The 18,534-nt window shown below is 44.5% G+C and overlaps 1 protein-coding gene across 13 annotated transcripts in view; it reads left to right on the top strand.

Annotated features, from left to right (window-relative positions):
* The window catches only part of lrch1 (leucine-rich repeats and calponin homology (CH) domain containing 1), a 415,951-nt gene that overhangs the window by 245,190 nt on the left and 152,227 nt on the right, over positions 1 to 18,534 (top strand). For all 13 annotated transcript variants that reach the window (XR_011341921.1, XR_011341922.1, XR_011341923.1 and 10 more), the window contains one exon: positions 5,013 to 5,143. Coding sequence is in view for 9 of the 13 variants with exons in the window: in XM_069890277.1 (XP_069746378.1) it covers positions 5,013 to 5,143 (131 nt within the window). In the remaining 4 variants the exon portion in view is untranslated. The remainder of the gene's footprint in view (positions 1 to 5,012; positions 5,144 to 18,534) is intronic.

Below are 18,534 nucleotides of genomic sequence, written 5' to 3' on the forward strand. Positions count from 1 at the left end.
CTGTTGGCAGCGGAGAGGCGAGCTGTCATACAGCTGCCCCTGCCCCAATTCAGGAGCCGGCGTTTGCTCCACAGCGCCTCTCCCCACTTCAGACCTTTCAGTTGGCAGAACACTGCCTTCAGCATTGCCACCTGATCATCCCTTCGCAGACACCCGTAGCCGCCCCGGAGCTGCATTCTCCAGGTGATTCCACCTGAAAGCAGCTTGTGTGTCTCTCTCTCTCTCTCTCTCTCTCTCTCTCTCTCTCTCTCTCTCTCTCTCTCTCTCTCACTCTCTCTCACATTCCCTCCCTCCCTCTCTGAGAGCAAGGCCTGCTTTTTTATCTGCTTGCTGCCTGCAAAGATCACATGACCCTCCAGACAGCAAATTCTGTTTTCCAGACAAAGCTGCTACTGCCTGTGCTACATTCTTGCTTTTTGCAAACAACAGTCCATCAATTAACTTCATTAAGATTTTCCACTTTACAGGAAGAAGTGAATCTGTTGCATTGTTCAAGTGAACCGGCATGGACTTGAAGGGCTGACATGGCCTGTTTCCATGCTGTAAACAGTTATATGGTTATATGAGTCTGAGCACTCTTGCAAAAGCTCCTGCAATAATTCTGTTTTTTAAAGTGTTTGTGTGTGACCTGCTCTAACAAACCTTTCCCAATTTATCTCCCAAACACCTCTATATTTTCTGTCACAGTAGGTACTAGCAAATCTTTAATGGGTTTAACTTCAGGTGCAACCACAATGGCCTGGGCACTGTCTCCATTTCATGATCCTGGGCTGAAGGTAGGTCGCTCAAGGGTTCCACACTGGCACAGAGGACGTGGTGTTCTTGCCGAATGAAAAGTAGGTGTCCAAGCTTTGACATTTTGACAATTCTTTTTCTCGATTTGCAACTTCTTTCATCTTCTCTCTCTTCCACCCAGATTGTTTCTTCTTCTTAGCATTTTTCTCCATGGCATTCTTTATCAGAAAAAAAAATCTATGATAGTACCAAAAGTCAGGGGAATGATAATTGCACCCATGGTAGGAGAGCAAGGTAAGTGCATTGGCTAGGCTACGAGTGCTAACATGAAGGAATTAGCTGTTTTAATACAACCCACTACCATAGTATCGTCAGCGAATTTGTAGATGTTGTATTTGTATTGTTGTATTGAGCTACACAGTCATAGATGTAAAGTGAGTAGAGAAGTGGGGTAAGAGCACAGTTGCTCCAGTAATGATGGAGATTGTGGAGGAGATATTCTTACCAATCCTCTCTAATTGTGTTCTGGAGGTAAGGAAATCTAGGATCCAATTACTCAGTGGTGTGTTGAGTCCCAGGACTTGGAGTTTGCTGATCAGTTTTGAGGGGACGATGGTGTTGAATGCCAAACTGAAGTTGAGGTTTAGGCGTTTCAAAAGGAATAGGATGGGAGGTAAAGGGGATGGAGTAGCATTACTGGTCCAGGATAGTATTACAGGTGCAGAAAGGGAGGACCTACAGAGGGACTGTGAGTGGAAGTCAGAAACAGGTAGAAAACTATCACTATATTGGGAGTAGTCTGTAGGCCCCAAATAGCTGTCGGATCAGTGAGGAACAGATTAGTAAGCAGATTATGGAATGTTACACAAATTACAGGGCTTTTATCATGGGAGACTTCAACTTCCCTAATTTTGACTAGCAGCTCCTGACTGCAAGGGGGTTAGATGGGGCAGAATTTGTCAGGTGGAAGGATTCCTGACACAGTATGTGGGCCAGCCATATGGAGGAGAGGCCATACTGGATCTAGTACCCGGTAACGAACCTGGTCAGGTGGCAGACCTTTCAGTGACAGTGCATTTCGGTGATAGTGACCACAACTCTACGATGGGATGAGACAGGAACTAGGGAGAGTAAATTAGGAACAGATGTCCTTGGGAGAAAGCACAAAAGTAATGTGGAGGCTGTTTAGGGACCACTTGCGTGTGGTTCTGGGCAGGTTTGTTGCACTGAGACAGGGAAAAGGGAACCATGGTTGATAAAACAGATGAGGCAGCTTGGTGGAAGAGGATGCATACATTACGGTTAGGAAGCAAAAAATATGAAGGGCTCATGAGAATTATATGGTAACCAGGAAGGGACTGAAGAAAGGACTTAGGAGAGCTCAAAGGGGACATGAGAAGACCTTGTCATGTAGATTTAATGAGAACCCCAAGGTGTTCTATGCACTCATGAAGAAAAGAAGGATGACATAACCATATAACAATTACAGCATAGAAACATGCCAATTTGGCCCTTCTTGTCCATGCCGAACACTTTCTTCAAGAATGAAGGTGGGGCCACTTAAGGATAAAGGAGGTAACATGTGCTGGAGGCAGAGGAGGTTGGGGAAGTCCCAAATAAATACTTTCCATCAGTATTCACAAGAGATAAGAATCATGATCAAGGTGAGGTCAAAATAGAACAAGCTTGTAAGCTGGATGTTAGGAGATTAGGAAGGAGGAAATGTTGGATCTACTTAAAACATTATGATTGATAAGACCCGGGGATGGGCGCAATATACCCCAGGTTGCTATGGGTAGGAAGTAAAGAGATAGCTGGAGCGTTAGCAGTGACATTTGCATCCCTTCAGGGGAGGTCACAGAGAATTGGAGAGTGGCAAATGTGATCCTCTTGTGTAAAACGGTAATAGGGAGAATCCTGGGAATTATAGACTATGAGTCTTATGTCAGGGATGTGCAAATTATTGGAAAGTATTTTTAAGGCTAGGATTTATGAACATTTGGAGTTGTATAGTCTCCTCAAGGATAGTCAGCATGGCTTTGTGAGGGAAAGGTCATGCCTAATTTAGGTTTTTTTAGGTGGTAACAAAAGATTTGATGAAGGTGGGGCAGTAGATGTGGTCTCCATGGATTTTAGCAAGGCATTTGAGAGACTCATCCAGAAATTCAGGAAGCAAGGGATCGAGAATTGGGATGCTTTTAGAAACCAGAGAGTGGAAGGAAATTATTCTTCCTGGCGGTCAGTGACCAGTGGAGTTCTGGAAGGGCCTGTTGTGGAACCCCTGCTCTTTGTGATTTTTATAAATGACCTGGATGAAGAGGTGGCAGGATGGATCAGTAAGTTTGCGGATGACACGAAGGTTGGAGGAGTTGTGGATGGAGCTGAAGGTTGTCGAAGGTTACAAGAGGATATAGATAGGATGCAGAGTTGGGCTGAAAAGTGGCGGATGGATTTCAATCTGGATAACTGTCAGGTGATGCATTTTGAAAGGATAAATCAGAAGGCTGAGTAAAGGGTTAGTGTCAGTTTCTTAACAGTGTGAAAGAACAGAGGGACGTTGTGGTCCAAATCCATATATCTCTCAAGGTTGCTGTGCAAGTTGAGAGGATAGTTAAGTAGGCCTGTGAGATACTGGGCTTTATTAATAAGGGGATTGAATTCAAGAGTAGAGAGGTCATGTTGCAACTCTACAAATCTCTGGTGAGATCACACTTAGAATATTGTGTTTAGCTCCAGTCATCTCATTATAGGAAGGATGTGGAAGCCATGGAAGAGGGTGCAAAAGAGATTTACCAGGATGTTGCCTAGATTGGAAAATAAGTCTTATGAGGCAAGGTTAGCAGAGCTGGGACTTTTCTCTTTGGTGCAAAAAAAATGAGAGGAGATTTGATAGAGGCCTACAAGATTAGATTGGACAGTCAGTGCCTGTTTCCCAGGGTGGGAGTTGAAAACATCAGAGGACATCTGTACACAATGAAGGGAGTTAAGTTTAGGGGAGACATCAGGATTAAGTATTTTACACAGAGAGTTGTGGGAGCCTGGAATGCCTTTTCGGGGATGGTGATGGAGGCTGAAACAGTAGGGACATTTAAGAGACTCTTAGACAGACACATGGATGAAAGAAAAGTATGTTAGGGTGGATTTAGTGTTTTTTTTGTCAGAATATATGGGTCAGCACAACATTGAGGGCCGAAGGGCCTGTACTGCGCTGTAGTGTTCTATATTCTCTAGGAGCATCCTTATGTATGCGTCTTTGCTGACCTGGGGTTCCAGGGTTTTGTGTAGACCTGGTGAGATGGCATCTGCTGTCAACCTGTTGCTGTGGTAGGTACATTGAAATGGATCAATGTTGCTGCTTCATCACCAGCCTCTCAAAACACTTCGTCACTGTGGATATCAGTGCCACTGGTCGATCTTCATTTAGGTAAGTTACTCACTCTTCGTGGGCTCTGGTGTGATTGAGGCCTGTTTAAAACAGATGAGTACCATGCCCTGCTGGAGTGAGATGTTCAAGATATCTGTAAATACATTGGCAAGTTGGTCAGCACAAGTTTTCAGTACTCAGCGGGTACTTCATCCGGACCAGATGGCTTCCTTGGATTCACTCTCCTGAAGGCAGCCTCGGATACTGGCAGTAAAGGATCATGATGAGGCGAGAGGATATGGAGCGGTTCTTCCTTCTACTGGACATCAAATTGGGTGTAGAAGGCATTCAGTTCATCTGCAAATGAAGCTTTGCTGGAGCAGATTATGTTATTTAGGCCCTGGCACAACTGTCAGGTATTCTTTGTTATTTCTATTCTCATTCAGAACCTCCACTTCACCTGGGAGATGGCTTTTCGTGCATTGTATCTGCTCCTTGTATTGTTTTTTGGACCACTGTACTAAAATGTCTAGGGTCTGGCTCTCAGTAGGTTCTAATATTTGAATAAAGTTAAATTTTTACACCATTTTCGGGTGACACAGTTAGTTCAACACTATCAAAGCGCCAGTGACCCCGATTCGAATCTGCTGTTGTACGTTCCCCCTGTGTGTGCATGGGTTTCTTCTAGGTGCTCTGGTTTCCTCCCGTGTACCATGTACGGGTTAATAGAATATTGGGTGTATTTTGTCCGTGCGGGCTCAGGCTGGAAAGCCTTTTACTGTGCTGTTTCTGCCAATAAAGATAAATGTAAATTTTTAATGTGCCTTGAAACACAGTGCTGATATTGCATTTGGAAACAAATAATGTGATTTTTGTCAATGTTCTCAAAGGAAAATAAACGATCTTTATTCAGTTCTGTATAAAGGGTAAAGTGCACATTTTCAAGTACCTGAACATAGAGGCGTGCAGAATGGACAAGACTGTTGAATGCCTTTATCAACCACCAATGGAAAAGACCCATCTCCCTCAGCCAGGTTCCGGGAGGTATGTTTCAAAACCATTCCTTGTTTTCGTGAGACCTGTGTGAAATTTATAATAAGTTGGTTTATATTTGCAGGTAAAAACTTCTGATTACTATAATTAGATGGTGGAAAAAAAGGAATTAATTGGCATGCCTGGAACAAGATGCAGTATGGTGCGTTGTGCATGTTGCTTCACTGTAACCCGTTGATTTAAGACCAGGGCCTGACTCTCATAGGGAATTGTAACCTTGTGGTCAGGCAAACAGACACAACATAATGACACCCATCTCCCCAGTCACGTTCAACATTACTCTGCTCTCCTTCTGGAATCCCCAGATGAATATTCCTCTTGATTTGGAACTCATTGCTGCACCCATAACTTCACATATTTATTGACCTATAAATTCTCCTTCATACAGCACCTTTGGCCTGGTGGGCCCTGTGCCCTCCACAATCTAACATTGCTTGGGCCTCAATTAAGTGAATCCAACAGCAATTTTCTAACGAGATTTCTCTTTTTTACTGTTCCAACTCTGGAATGGTCAAGTCCGTGGCCATCACTTTGAACTGAAATCACTCTGTCCCATCCTACTTATACTCCCCATCATCAAAGAAGCTCCAGTTTTCCATGCTATTCTCCCTCGTCCTCTGACTCCCTCTCCACCTCACATTTCTCCATTAGCATGTGCTCCCTTGGCCCACACAATCCCACATCCCACTCCCCCCAACCCAGAAGCGTTCTCTTGTTCTCCCCACTCAGCACACACATGATGTCCAAGCTCCCTTTCTCACTTCTAAAGAATGGGATAACTGGAAGCAGGATCATGCCATTCAGCCCTTTTCCCTTCGCTGCAGGACCTCAGTCCTTAACCTCAGCACCATATCTGTGGCCGTTTCTTCATATAATGCACCTGTTCCACTTCCTCCCCTCTGCCCTCTTCCTCCCTCTGTTCCCTCTCCCTCTGCCCCATTCTCTCTATACCCCTCTCCTTCTGTAACCCTTTGCCCTCTGCCCCTTCACCCTGGCCTCCTCTCTGCTCCCTCTCCCTCTACCCCTCTGCCTCTCTCCGTCTGCCCTCTCTCCAGCATTGTATTTTTGACTATAGCAAGTTCAGTTGGATCAGACAGCACTGCTGGAGTGAACAGGGAACACCTCTTTCATTTTAAATTAATCATTTAGGCACTGGGATCTGTCTCACTCCAAGTAGTTTGAAAAGGATCTTAACATACCCCAATCTCACTGTAGATTGACAATTCTTTAGACCAATATGCAGTTCATATCTGAAATTCAAGATTTAATATTTCTTTGTTGTCATGCACTAATATAGAAATGTTATTTCTTTCTGCCTGCCATAAAGTAGAGAGAGTCTCCATTAGTATTATCCAGCCCCCCTTGCAGAAGAGAGAAAGAGAAACAAACAAATCCCTTCAGAGACACTGAGTGTCCGTGGATTCGCCTCCAGAGCTCCCGCAGCCTCCACAACCACTCAGATCCCTGTTCAATCCACCTGCAACCTTAGCTCCATTTCCAAAGGACCAACTCATTCAGGTAGCCTTCAATGACCGAGTCCCTTTTTGCCCTCAGAGTCCTCACAAGTCCTGGTTCTGTAGCTGACTGCTTGCAAAACTGCTGAGCCTCTCGCTGGTTCACAGTAGTGGTCGCCAACGTATGAGGTAATCTCCTCTGCTTCTCCTGAACGGAGGGTGTCCTTCCTGTTTTTGGTGCCCTGTGTTGGTCTGCTGGTCCCCAGGAGTCTGCAACCTTTCATGAATTCATGGCTGCTGCTGAGCACAGGCATGGCCATCTTGGGCACAGTCCCTAAATTAGAACCAGAGAATATTACAGCACAGAAACCAACCTGTTCGGTTATGGCCATCTTGGGTAAAGACCCCAAATTAGAACCAGAGAACATTACACCACAGAAACTAACCCGTTCGGCCCTTCTACTCATTGCCATCTTGGGCACAGATCCCAAATTAGAACCAGAGAACATTACAGCACAGAAACAGACCCGTTTGGGCCTTCTAGTCATGGCCATCTTGGGCACAGACCCCAAATTAGAACCAGAGAACATTACAGCACAGAAACAGACCCGTTCGGCCCTTCTAGTCATGGTCATCATGGGCACAGACCCCAAATTAGATCCAGAGAACATTACAGCACAGAAACTGACCCATTCGGCCCTTCTACTCATGGCCATCTTGGACACAGACCCCAAATTAGAACCAGAGAACATTACAGCACAGAAACAGAACAGTTTGGCCATTCTACTCATGGCCATCTTGGGCACAGACCCCAAGTTAGGACCAGAGAACATTACAGCACAGAAACAGAAGCATTTGGCCTTTCTAGTCATGGCCATCTTGGGCACAGACCCCAAAGTAAAACCAGAGAACATTACAGCACAGAAACAGACCCATTCGGCCCTTCTATTCATGGCTATCTTGGGCACAGACCCCAAATTAGAACCAAAGAACATTACAGCACAGAAACCAACCCGTTCGGGCCTTCTAGTCATGGCCATCTTGGGCACAGACCCCAAATTAGGACCAGAGAACCAGAGAACATTACATCACTGAATCTGGCCCATTCAGCCCTTCTAGTCTGAGCTGAACAATTTTTTCCCTAGTCCCACTGACCTGCATCCAGTCCATAGCCTTCCATACCTCTCCCATCCATGTAGCTCTCCAAATTCTTCTTAAATGCTAAAATTGAGCCCACATTCGCCATTTCAGCTGGTAGCTCATTCCACACTCACACCACTCTCTGTGTGAAGAATTTCCCCCTCATGTTCCTCCTGAATTTTTTCCTTTCACCCTTAACCAATGTCCTCTGGTTTGTATCTCACCTCCCGTCAGTGGAGAAAGCTCATCTACATTTACTCTGTCTATCCCCCTCATACTTTTAAATACCTCTATCAAATCTCTCTTCATTCTTCTATGCTCCAGCCAATAAAGTTTAATCTTTCCCGTAACTGAGTTCCTAAAGTCCAGCAAACATCCTAGTAAATCTTCTCTGCACTTATTGATATCTTTCCTGTTGTTATATGACCAAAACTGCACATAATTTGCCCTCACCAATATCTTAAGCATCTTTACCTTAGCATCCCACCTCCTGTACTCAGTACTTTGATTTATGAAGGCCAATATGCCAAAAGCTCTCTTTACAACTCGATCTAATTGTGACGCCACTTTCAGTGAATAATGTACCTTAGATCCTTACGTTCTACTGCACTTCTCAGTACCCTACCATTCACTGTGTATGCCCATTCTTGGTTTGTCCTTCCAAAATGCAACACCTCACACTTGTCTGCATTAAACTCCATCTGCCATTTTTCAGTCATTTTTCCAGTTGGTCCAGATCCCTCTACAAGCTTTGAAATCCTTCTTCGCTGTCCATAATGCCTCCAATCATAGTGTCATCTGCCAACTCGCTGATCCAATTTACCACGTTATTATCCAGATCATTGATATAGATGACAAACAACAATGTTCCCAGCACCAATCCCTGAGGCACACCACTAGTCACAGGCTCCCAGTCTGAGAAGCAATCATCCACTCCCACTCTCAGACTTCTGTCCAGCCATTGTCGAATCAAGTTCACTACTTCACCATGAATATTTAGCATCTGAACCTTCCTGACTAACCTCCCATTTGAGACCTTGTCAAAGGTCTAACTAAAGTCCATTGAGCAACATCCACAACCTTTCCTTCATCATCTTTCCTGGTAACCTCCACAATTATCTCTAAAAGATTAGTTAAATATGACCAACTATGCACAAAGCCATGTTGACCATCCCTAATTAGTTTCTGCCTATCCAAATAGCTATTTATTTGATCTCTTAGGACACCTTCCATTAATTTACCTACTACTGACGTCAGGCTCACTGGCCTATAATTTCCTGGGTTACTTTTGAGTCTTTTGTAAACAACAGAACAACTTGAGCTACCCTCCACTCCTCCGTCACCACATTCGTGGCTAAGCACTTTTTAAATATTTCTGCCACAGTTCCTACAATTTCTCCACTAACCGTTGCAGGGTTTTAATTAAAACCACCGTCAAATCCTTTAACACCCCGTTTAAATTCTGTACAGGCAATAGGACCAGACAATTAGGCCAGTGGCTCGGCCTCCTACTCTCCTGGGGGTCACAGTAGCTGCGGCAGTCCCACCATTTTTTCTGGAGATTTACTTCAGCAGTACCTCTTAGATGTAGGTGCACACCACCAGGTAACCACAGATGTAATAGGGCATTGGCTGATTGGCAGGAAGCAGAGAGTCGGAATGCAGAGATCATATTCTGGTGGCTGCCAGGTGCTAGTGGTGTTTTACAGGGATCGGTGTGGGGGCTGCATCTTGTTATATTGTGTATTAATGATTTGGATTATGGAATTAATGGCTTTGTGGCCAAGTTTGCAGATGGTATGAAGGAAGGTGGAGGATTGGGTAGTGTTGAGGAAACAGAGAGGCTGCAGAAAAGGTTAGACTAATAGAAAAAATAAAAGGGAAAATTATTTTCTAAATGGGGAGACAATTGAAAATACCCAGATGCAAAGGGACTTGTGCAGGATAACCTGAAGGTAAACTTGTAGCTTGAGATCCTGGTGAAGAAGGCAAATGTGATGCTGGCATTCATTTCAAGAGGAATAGAATATAAGAGCAGGGTGTGATGTTGAGACTTTAGAAAGCCCTGGTGAGACCTCACGTGGAGTATTGTGAGCAGTTTTGGGCTCCTCATTTAAGAAAGGATGTGCTGATGTTGGAGAAGATTCAGAGGAAGTTCACTAGGATGATTCCAGGAATGAAAGATTCCAGAGAGTAGCAGATGGAATTTAATGTAGACAAGTGTGAGGTGTTGCAGTTTGGAAGGACCAACCAAGGTAGGGCACTGAGGAGTGCAGAGGAACAAAGGGATCTGGGAATTCAGCTATGTAATTCCATGAAAGTGGTGTCACAGGAAGACAGGATTGTGAAGAAAGCTTTTGGCATCTTGCCCTTCATAAAACAAAGTATTAAGTACAGGAGTTGGAATGTTATGATGAGGTAATATAAGATATCGGTGAGGCCAAATTTAGAGTATTGTGTGCTGTTCTTGGCAGGAAGAATATCAATAAGATTGAAAGAGGGCAAAGAAGATTTACTAAGATGTTGCCGGGTCTTCAGGAGTTGATTTACAGGGAAAGGATGAACAGGTTAGGACTTTATTCCTTGAGCGTAGAAGAATGAGGGGGGATTTAATAGAGGTTTATAGACAGAGTAAATGTTAATAGGCTTTTTCCATTTAGATTAGGAGAGATAAATACGAGAAGACATGGCTTTAGGGTGAAAGGGGAAAAGTTTAGTTGGAAAATTAGGGGGAACTTCTTCACTCAGAGTGGTGAGAGTGTGGAATGAGCTGCCATCTGATCACTCTTAAATTTTAAGAATAAGTCAGATAGATACATGGATGGGATAGGTTTGGAGGGTTATGGAATGGGAACAGGTCAATGGGACAAGTGGAATAATGTTTTGGTACAGACTAGAAGGACCAAAAGGCTCTGGTATTCTGTGATTCGATGAAAGGGTTATCAGATAAGCATTTGACAGCTCTTGGCTTTACTTGTTGGAATTTAGGAGAATTAGTGGGGATCTCATTGAAATGTATTGAAAGGCATGGACAGAGTAGATGCAGAAAGGTTTTTTTCCCATGGGGCAGAGTAAAATACAGAACATTACAGCACAGTACAGGCTCTTTGGCCCAAAGTTTTGCGCCAACCTGTACAATTCTACTCAACAATCTAAACCTTCCCTCCCTCACACCCATTACCCTCTATATTTATTGTATCCATGTGCCTGTCCAAGAGTCTTTTAAATGTTCCTCTTATACAAGCCTGTACCACCATCCCTGACAATGCATTCCAGGCATCCACTACTTTCTGGGTAAAAAACATACCCCCAATGGCTCCCTTAAAATTTCCTCACCTTATGCAGATGGCCTCTGGTATTTGCTACTATCGCCCTGGGTAAAATATCTCTTATTATCTCATAAACCCCTATTAAAGTACCTCACATACTTCTTCACTCCAAAGAGAAAACTCTAGTTCCATTTACCTTGCCTAATAAGACTCATCCTCCAGTCTAGGCAACACCCTAATACATCTCCTCTGCATCCTCTCTAAAGCTTCCATATCCCTCCTGTTATGAGGCAACCAGAATTGAAAACAATATTCCAAGTATGGTCTAACCAGAGTTGTATAGAGCTGCAACATTACCTCACTACTCTTGAACACAATCCCCCTACTAATGAAGACCAGATCACCTTAAGCTTTCTTAACTACCCTTTCAACCTATGTGGTCACCTTGAAATTTGGATTTGGACCACACTATTAAGAATCCTTTGATTAGCCTTATACTCTGCCGTCAGGTTCGACCTTTCAAAATATATCACTTCACACGTATCTGGATTGAACTCTATCAGCCACTTCTCTGCCGAACTCTGTATCCTGTCTATATCCTATTGTAACTAACAGCAACCATCTACACTATCCACAACACCTCCAACCTTCGTGGCATCAAAAGACTTACTTCTAAAAAGACATCCTTCTAATTCTTTGTCCAGGTCAATTATAAAAATCTCAAAGAGCAGGGATCCCAGAACAGATCCCTGCAGAACTCCACTCGTCACCGATCTCCAGGCAGAAAACATTCCATCTACCACTACCCTCTGCTTTTTGCAGGCAAGCCAATTCTGAATCCACACAACCAGGTTCCAGAGATCCCATCCCTTAGGTCTTTCTTCCATGGGGAACCTTGTCAAATGCCTTACTAAAATCATATGCACAATATCTACCACCCTACCCTCATCCATTTCTTCTGTTACTTCCTCAAAAACTCAATTAGGCTCTTGAGGCATGACCTCATAAAGCCATGCTGACTATTCCTGAGCAGTCTATGCTTATCTAAATGCTCGGAAGTCTTGTCTCTAAGATCCTATCCAATAGTTTGTACACCACTGACATAGATTCACTGGTCTAGATTCTCCCTATTACATTTCTTAAATCTGGGGTCCAGATTTACCATTTTCCAATCCTCTGGTACCACTCCAGTGGTCAGGGAGGATGAAAAGATAATTGTCGACACCCCAGCAATATCTTCCCTTGCTTCCTGTGGTAACCTGGGGTTTATCTTGTCTGGGGTTTATCTCGAGGGAGTGGCCATTGTCAGAGTGTGCTGAGTCAGAATGGTGAGACTTTGGCTCAACAGGCTTTGTCAAGAACAGGTAAGAGGCGAGGAATAGTAGGAGTTGAAGTAAGAAAGAGGCACCCTATTCGAGGAAAAAAAGGATTCAGCAGGTAGGCACAGGTAAGGACAGGTTTTAGATGTATTTTTTTTCCTCTAGTCACTGACAGTGGGAATGGCAGCCAAGGCAGGGGAACACTCCTCTTGCAGAACGTGGGTCATCAGGGAATCCAGAAAACAATATCCTTGACGACTTCATCTGCAAGAGCTGCAGCTCCTGACAAACTGAGTAAAGGGATTGGAGCTGGAGTTGAATGAACACCAGATCATCCTGGAGGCAGAGGGGATGATAGACAGGATCTATCACACTTAGGAGGTAGGAGGAGGGCAGATGAGTGACAGTCAAGAGAGGGAAGGGGACCAGACTGGCAGAGCAGGGCACCCCTGTGGCTGTACCCCTCAATAACAGGTATACTGTTGCGGGGGGGGGGGGGGGGGGACCTACCAAGTAGAAGCCACAGATATCAGGTCTCTTGCATGGAGGGAAGGGAGGAGAGGAGATGAGCTGTAGTGATAGGGGATTCCATAGTTAGGGGGGTGGTGGCAGATAAGAGGTTCTGAGGAAGAGATTGAGTACCTGGATGGTAAGTTGCCTCCCTGGTGCCGGGGTCCAAGATATGTCAGATCAAGTTCATGGCATTCTCAGGAGGGAGGGTGAGCCATCAGATGTCTTGGTCCATTTTGGGGCCAGTGACATGGGTAGGAAAGGTGAGGAGATACTGCAAGGAGAGTTCAGGGAGTTAGGCACTAGGTTGAAGGACAGGACCTCTGGGTTAGTGATCTCAGGATTGCTACCTGCGCCACGTGGTGGTGAGGTTAGAAATTGGAGGATAAAGCAGTTTTGTACATGGCTAAGACATGGTGCAGGAGGGAGGGCTTCAGGTTTCTGGATCATTGGGCTCTCAGCCAGGGAAGGTGAGACACGTTCTGATGGAACAGTTTGCATCTGAACTGGAAGGGGACTAATATCCTTGCGGGAAGGTTTGCTTGTGCTGTTCTGGTAGGTTTAAACTAGATTTGCAGGGGGATGGGAAGCAGAGTACCAGAGAAGATAGAGGAGTGGAGGAGGGAAAAGGTGATGTGAAAATTGCATGCACCATGAGAAGACATGGGTTGTACATGGTGGAAATGATCTCAGGTGCATCTATTTCGTTGCATGGAGTATTGTGGGAAAGGCAGATGATCTTAGAATTGTGGATTGTGACATGGAATTATGATATTGCGGGCATTAGTGAAACTTGGTTGCAAGAGGGGCAGGACTGGAAGCTCAATGTTCCGGATTTCCGTGCTTTAGACGTGATAAAACAGGGGGGATGAAAGGGGGAGGAATGGCATTGGTCATCAGGGAAAATATAACAGCTGAGCCTTGGCAGGACAGACCTTGCTGCTGAGGCAATGTGGGTGGAGTTGAGCGACGGGAAAGGTATGACCATACTCATGGGGTTGTATTATAGACCGCCCAGTAATCAACAAGAATTAGAGGGAAAAAAATCTGTAGAGACATAGGAGACAGCTGAAGGAAACGTAAAGTTGTGATATTCAAAGATTTTAACTTTCCATATATTAAATGGGACTCCCATACTTTAAAGGTTCTGTATGGCTTGGAGTTGGTCAAAAGTTATCTAAATCATTAGGTAGAGGTACCAACTTGAGAGAATGCAATGCTGGATCTCCTATTAGGGAACAAGACAGGACAGGTGACAGAAGTATGTGTTGGGGAACACGATGCAATTAGTTTCATTAATTATAGAGAAGGATAGGTCTGGACCTCGGGTTGAGATTCTGAGGAAATGAGAAAGGATCTAGAATGCCCGTGGATTGAGATAAGTTGTTTTTGGGCAAGGATGTGCAAGGGAAGTGGGGGACCTTCAAAGATGGAATTTTGAGAGTACTGAGTTTGTTTATTCCTGTCAGGATTAAAGGTAAGGTTAGTAGGCATGGGGAACCTTGGCTTTCAAGTGAAATTTGGGATCTGGTTCAGAAGAAGAGAGAGGCGTATTACAGATGTAGCAACATGGAGCAAATGAGGTACTTGAGGAGTATAAAAATGCAAGAACAAGATCAAGAAAGAAGTCAGGAAGGGTGAAAGAAGACACGAGGTTGCTTTGGCAGAAAATGTGAAGGAAAATCCTAAGGGTTTCTACAAGTATATTAAGAGCAAAAGAGCAAGGGACAAATTTGGTCCCCTTGAAGATAAGAGATGGGGAAGATGTTGCATGTTTTTTTTTCATCTGTATTTACTCAGGAAATGGGCACAGAGTCTCAGGAAGTAAGGAAAACAAACAGTCATGTTGTAGAGCTTATATAGATTAGAGAGGAAATCCCCAGGGCCTGACAAGATATTCCCTCAGACCTTGAGGGAAGCTGGTGTGGAAATTGCAGGGGCTGTGGGAGAAACATTGCCGCAGGTTTGGTGCCAGACGATTAGAGTGTCCAACAATAGTCGGCCAGCATGGATGGATTCCAGTTGCCCTGGTTGCAATGTCCTGGTGAAACCTTTCACGGTGTTCGTCACTGACTGCACCAAGATCAGCAGGGAAGAAGTTCAAGTGGGAATGCAGGAAATAAATTTTCAATGACATGTTGCACTTCATAGTTTTGTACGCTTGAAGTAGACTTAAACTATGACAGGAAATCACAAAAATAGTTCATATCTAAAAATCGATACGTGATAGGAAAATTTTAAGGTTATTTTTGGGATCAGCAGCCCAAAATCCATAAAATACACTCAAAAGAGTGGCATGGTTGGCGTAGTTGTTACTGCAATGCCTTTACAGCACCAGCGATCAGGACTAGACTGGGGTTCGAGTCCAGTGCTGTCTGTAAGGAGTTTGTATGTTCTTTCCTCATGGGCTTTTTCTGGGGGCTCTGTTTCCTCCCACTGTTCGAAATGTACTGGGGTGTAGGTTAATTGGGTGTAAATTGGGCAGCACGGATTCATGGGCCAAAATGGCCTGTTATCATGCTGTATGTCTACATTTTTTTTTTCATTAAAATTTGAACCAGAATCTTCATTGTTCAGTGTAAATAATGATAACTCTAACCAGACTCTTATGTCAGTCTTTTAAATTAATTTAGACATACAGTGCAGTAACAGGCTAATTCAGCCCATGAGTCCAAGCTACCTAATTACACCCAATTGACCTACAACCTCTGGTACATTTTGAACCGTGGGAGGAAAGTGGAGCCCCCTGGGAAAAACCCACTCGGACATGAGGAGAAGTTACAAAATCCTTACAAACAGCGCACGATTCAAAATCTGCTCCCCCTTTGACTTACAGAAAGTGAGATGGGTCAAAGGAGAAGTTATTGACAATGAGGACAAATTCTGCCAGCTGGAGGTGTGTTGGCAGAGGGAAACTGGTTGGGTCTGTTTTCTTGGCACCCGCCAAATAGTTACCGGTCTCTCCTCTTCCCCTAAGCCCCTTTCACACTGCCAATTCTGTGTGGGTTAACTGGCTAATTTAGCAGGTCTGTTCCGGGTAATTGTGCGGTGTGAAATATCCCAACCTGGCAGGGCAAGTTTAATTCAATCAGGCTCTGACCCTTGGTGGGGCCATGTGTCAGAGCCCAGCCGAATTAACTCACTAATCACCTTCTGGAGGTGTGAAAGCATAACCTGGTCTCGTGTTGTCACCGTTGATGGTGGGCGGTCCTTAAAATGCTGGTTTGCCGATAAACCAGGTAAATCATGGTGCAGTGGGAAAGGCTCCCAAGTGCAGTATGCCTGGTAAGTCTTTGTCTGTCTGTCAGTCTCTCTCTCTCACCCTATCCCTCTGCATTCAGAGAGCCACCACCCTCCTCCAATCATTTCTCACCTTTCCTTTTCTGTCCTTCTATCCATGTCCTGTTGCCCTGTGCTCCTCCTCCTGCCCTTCCCTCCTCCCCAAGCCCTTTTTCTCATATCTTGAAGACCTGAAAGGTTGAGTATAGAACCATAAAACAATTACAGCACAGAAACAGGCCCCTTCGGCTCTTCTAGTCTGTGCTGGACCATTTTTTGCCTAGTCCCACTGATCGACACCCATCCATAGCCCTCCATACCTCTCCCATCCATGTACCTGTTCAAATTCTTCCTTAATGTTAAAACTGAACCAACATTGTACCTCCTATGAACACTGCAAAATCTGCTGATTTCCTCCAGTATTTTTGTATTTTTACGACAATCATGGCTTCTGCAGACTTTCATGTTCCGACTACGGATATAAACCACTTTCTTATAACAGACAATCATAAGCTCTCTATATGTCCAGTCCAAAATTGAATTGCCTATTCTCCAGCACCATTGCCAAAAATTTCAGATGCTGGAAATCTGTAATAAGTGCGAAAGGCAGTGAAAAGAGGAGATTTTATGTCAAAGACTCTGAGTTAGAAGTGGGAAAGAGTGGCATGTTGGTTTATAGTTACCACGAAGGTGGGGGAGTGAGAGGTAGGACAAGGACAATATCTTAATGGGTGAGGCCAAGCTCACCCTGGGAATAAGTTGTCGAGTTCATTCAGTCAAACAATTAATAAAGCTGTCAGAGAGCTTAGCCCTGGATTGACGAGATACACAGAAGTGGACACTTCTGACATAGAGAGAGAGTGTAGAATTTGATATTGAGTCTGCAAGGCACCAATGTGTCCAGAAGGCTTTGTTGGCATTGGTACATCAGTGCAGGAGGCCATAGGTAGAGTGGGTCAGAAAGGGGTGGAAAATTAACCTGGTAGGCAACAGGGAGGCAACAGGGAGCTCCAAGTTGCCCATGCCTGCCATTTAATACTCTGAAAAGTAGGGTAGGATAGGGAGGTGAAAATGCCTATGGTGGCATGCAGGGTGGGGACCCATGGGATTATCTCCTTGTTGTGACAGGAGGAGGGTGTGGTATGCAAATGAGATGGGAGAGGGAGAAAAACATCCCAAAGGCAACCTTGTCATCCAACGAGCTTCAATGTGAGAGCAATTGAGAGAATAGAGTCCTTCCAGGAATCAGGGAGGGAAGAAGCACAGTGGAGAGAGCTGTGGGAGTCTGTCAGCCTGTTGGAGATGTTTGTGGCTAGCTTACCCACTGACATGGAAGGGAAGGAAGGGTCAAAGATACACCCTGGGAAGTTGAGGGCAAGGAGGAAATTGGCAGCAGAAAGATTACAGCTTTGAGTTTTCAGAGAATAGGAAGCAGAAGTAATGCCGTGGTCAATAAAGGGTTGAAGGGTCTCAAGTATGACAGGAAAGGAATATATCTGTTATATAGTCAGGATAATGTGAACTATTTTGTAACCGTGTAAGAATACACTTTTCTCACTGTAGTAACTGTAGTGCATCACTGTGGGCGCATGTATATGTGGGTGTGTGAACAACTTCCTGAGATGGTGGAAGGCATCAGTAAGTAAAGTCTCTTTGGTTATTTGAATCTTGCATCTCTAAATTATTTAAGAAGCCTCCCAAGTCACTCAGGAGACATAACCTGGTAGCAGCGGTATAAGCGAAGAAGAATAAAGCCATGATTGTAAGTCATTGAAATACGAAGGGGAAGAAGATATTAAAAAAATTACTAAAAAAAATGGCTGGAGCAACAGCAGTTCACCCAGTGATGGAGGGGAGGCTGAAGACATTGGTGAATCATTTAAAATGTTTCAGCAGAAAGTGCAATTTAGCATTCAAAAACTTTAAAAAATGCAACAGCAGAGGAGAAGGTCTGTTATTACTTGTCTGGACAGGGGAGCGAGGCCTTGACTTATTTAATAGCTGGGAACTTACAGAGGTGGAGAAAAAATGATCCGGAGCAGATATTTGTAAAGTTTACTTCTTACCTTAAACCCAGGTCTAATCATAGAATTCTTTGGCTTGACTTCGCAGACGAAGATTTATGGAGGGGTATGTCCACGTCTGTTGCAGGCTCGTTGGTGACTGACAAGTCCGATGCGGGACAGGCAGGCACGGTTGCAGCGGTTGCAAGGGAAAATTGGTTGGTTGGGGTTGGGTGTTGGGTTTTTCCTCCTTTGTCTTTTGTCAGTGAGGTGGGCTCTGCGGTCTTCTTCAAAGAAGGTTGCTGCCCGCCAAACTGTGAGGTACCAACATGCACGGTTGGAGGCGATATCAGCCCACTGGCAGTGGTCAATGTGGCAGGCACTAAGAGATTTCTTTAGGCAGTCCTT

This window comes from Narcine bancroftii, chromosome 7, assembly GCF_036971445.1.
Source record: "Narcine bancroftii isolate sNarBan1 chromosome 7, sNarBan1.hap1, whole genome shotgun sequence".
Classification (NCBI taxonomy): domain Eukaryota; kingdom Metazoa; phylum Chordata; class Chondrichthyes; order Torpediniformes; family Narcinidae; genus Narcine; species Narcine bancroftii.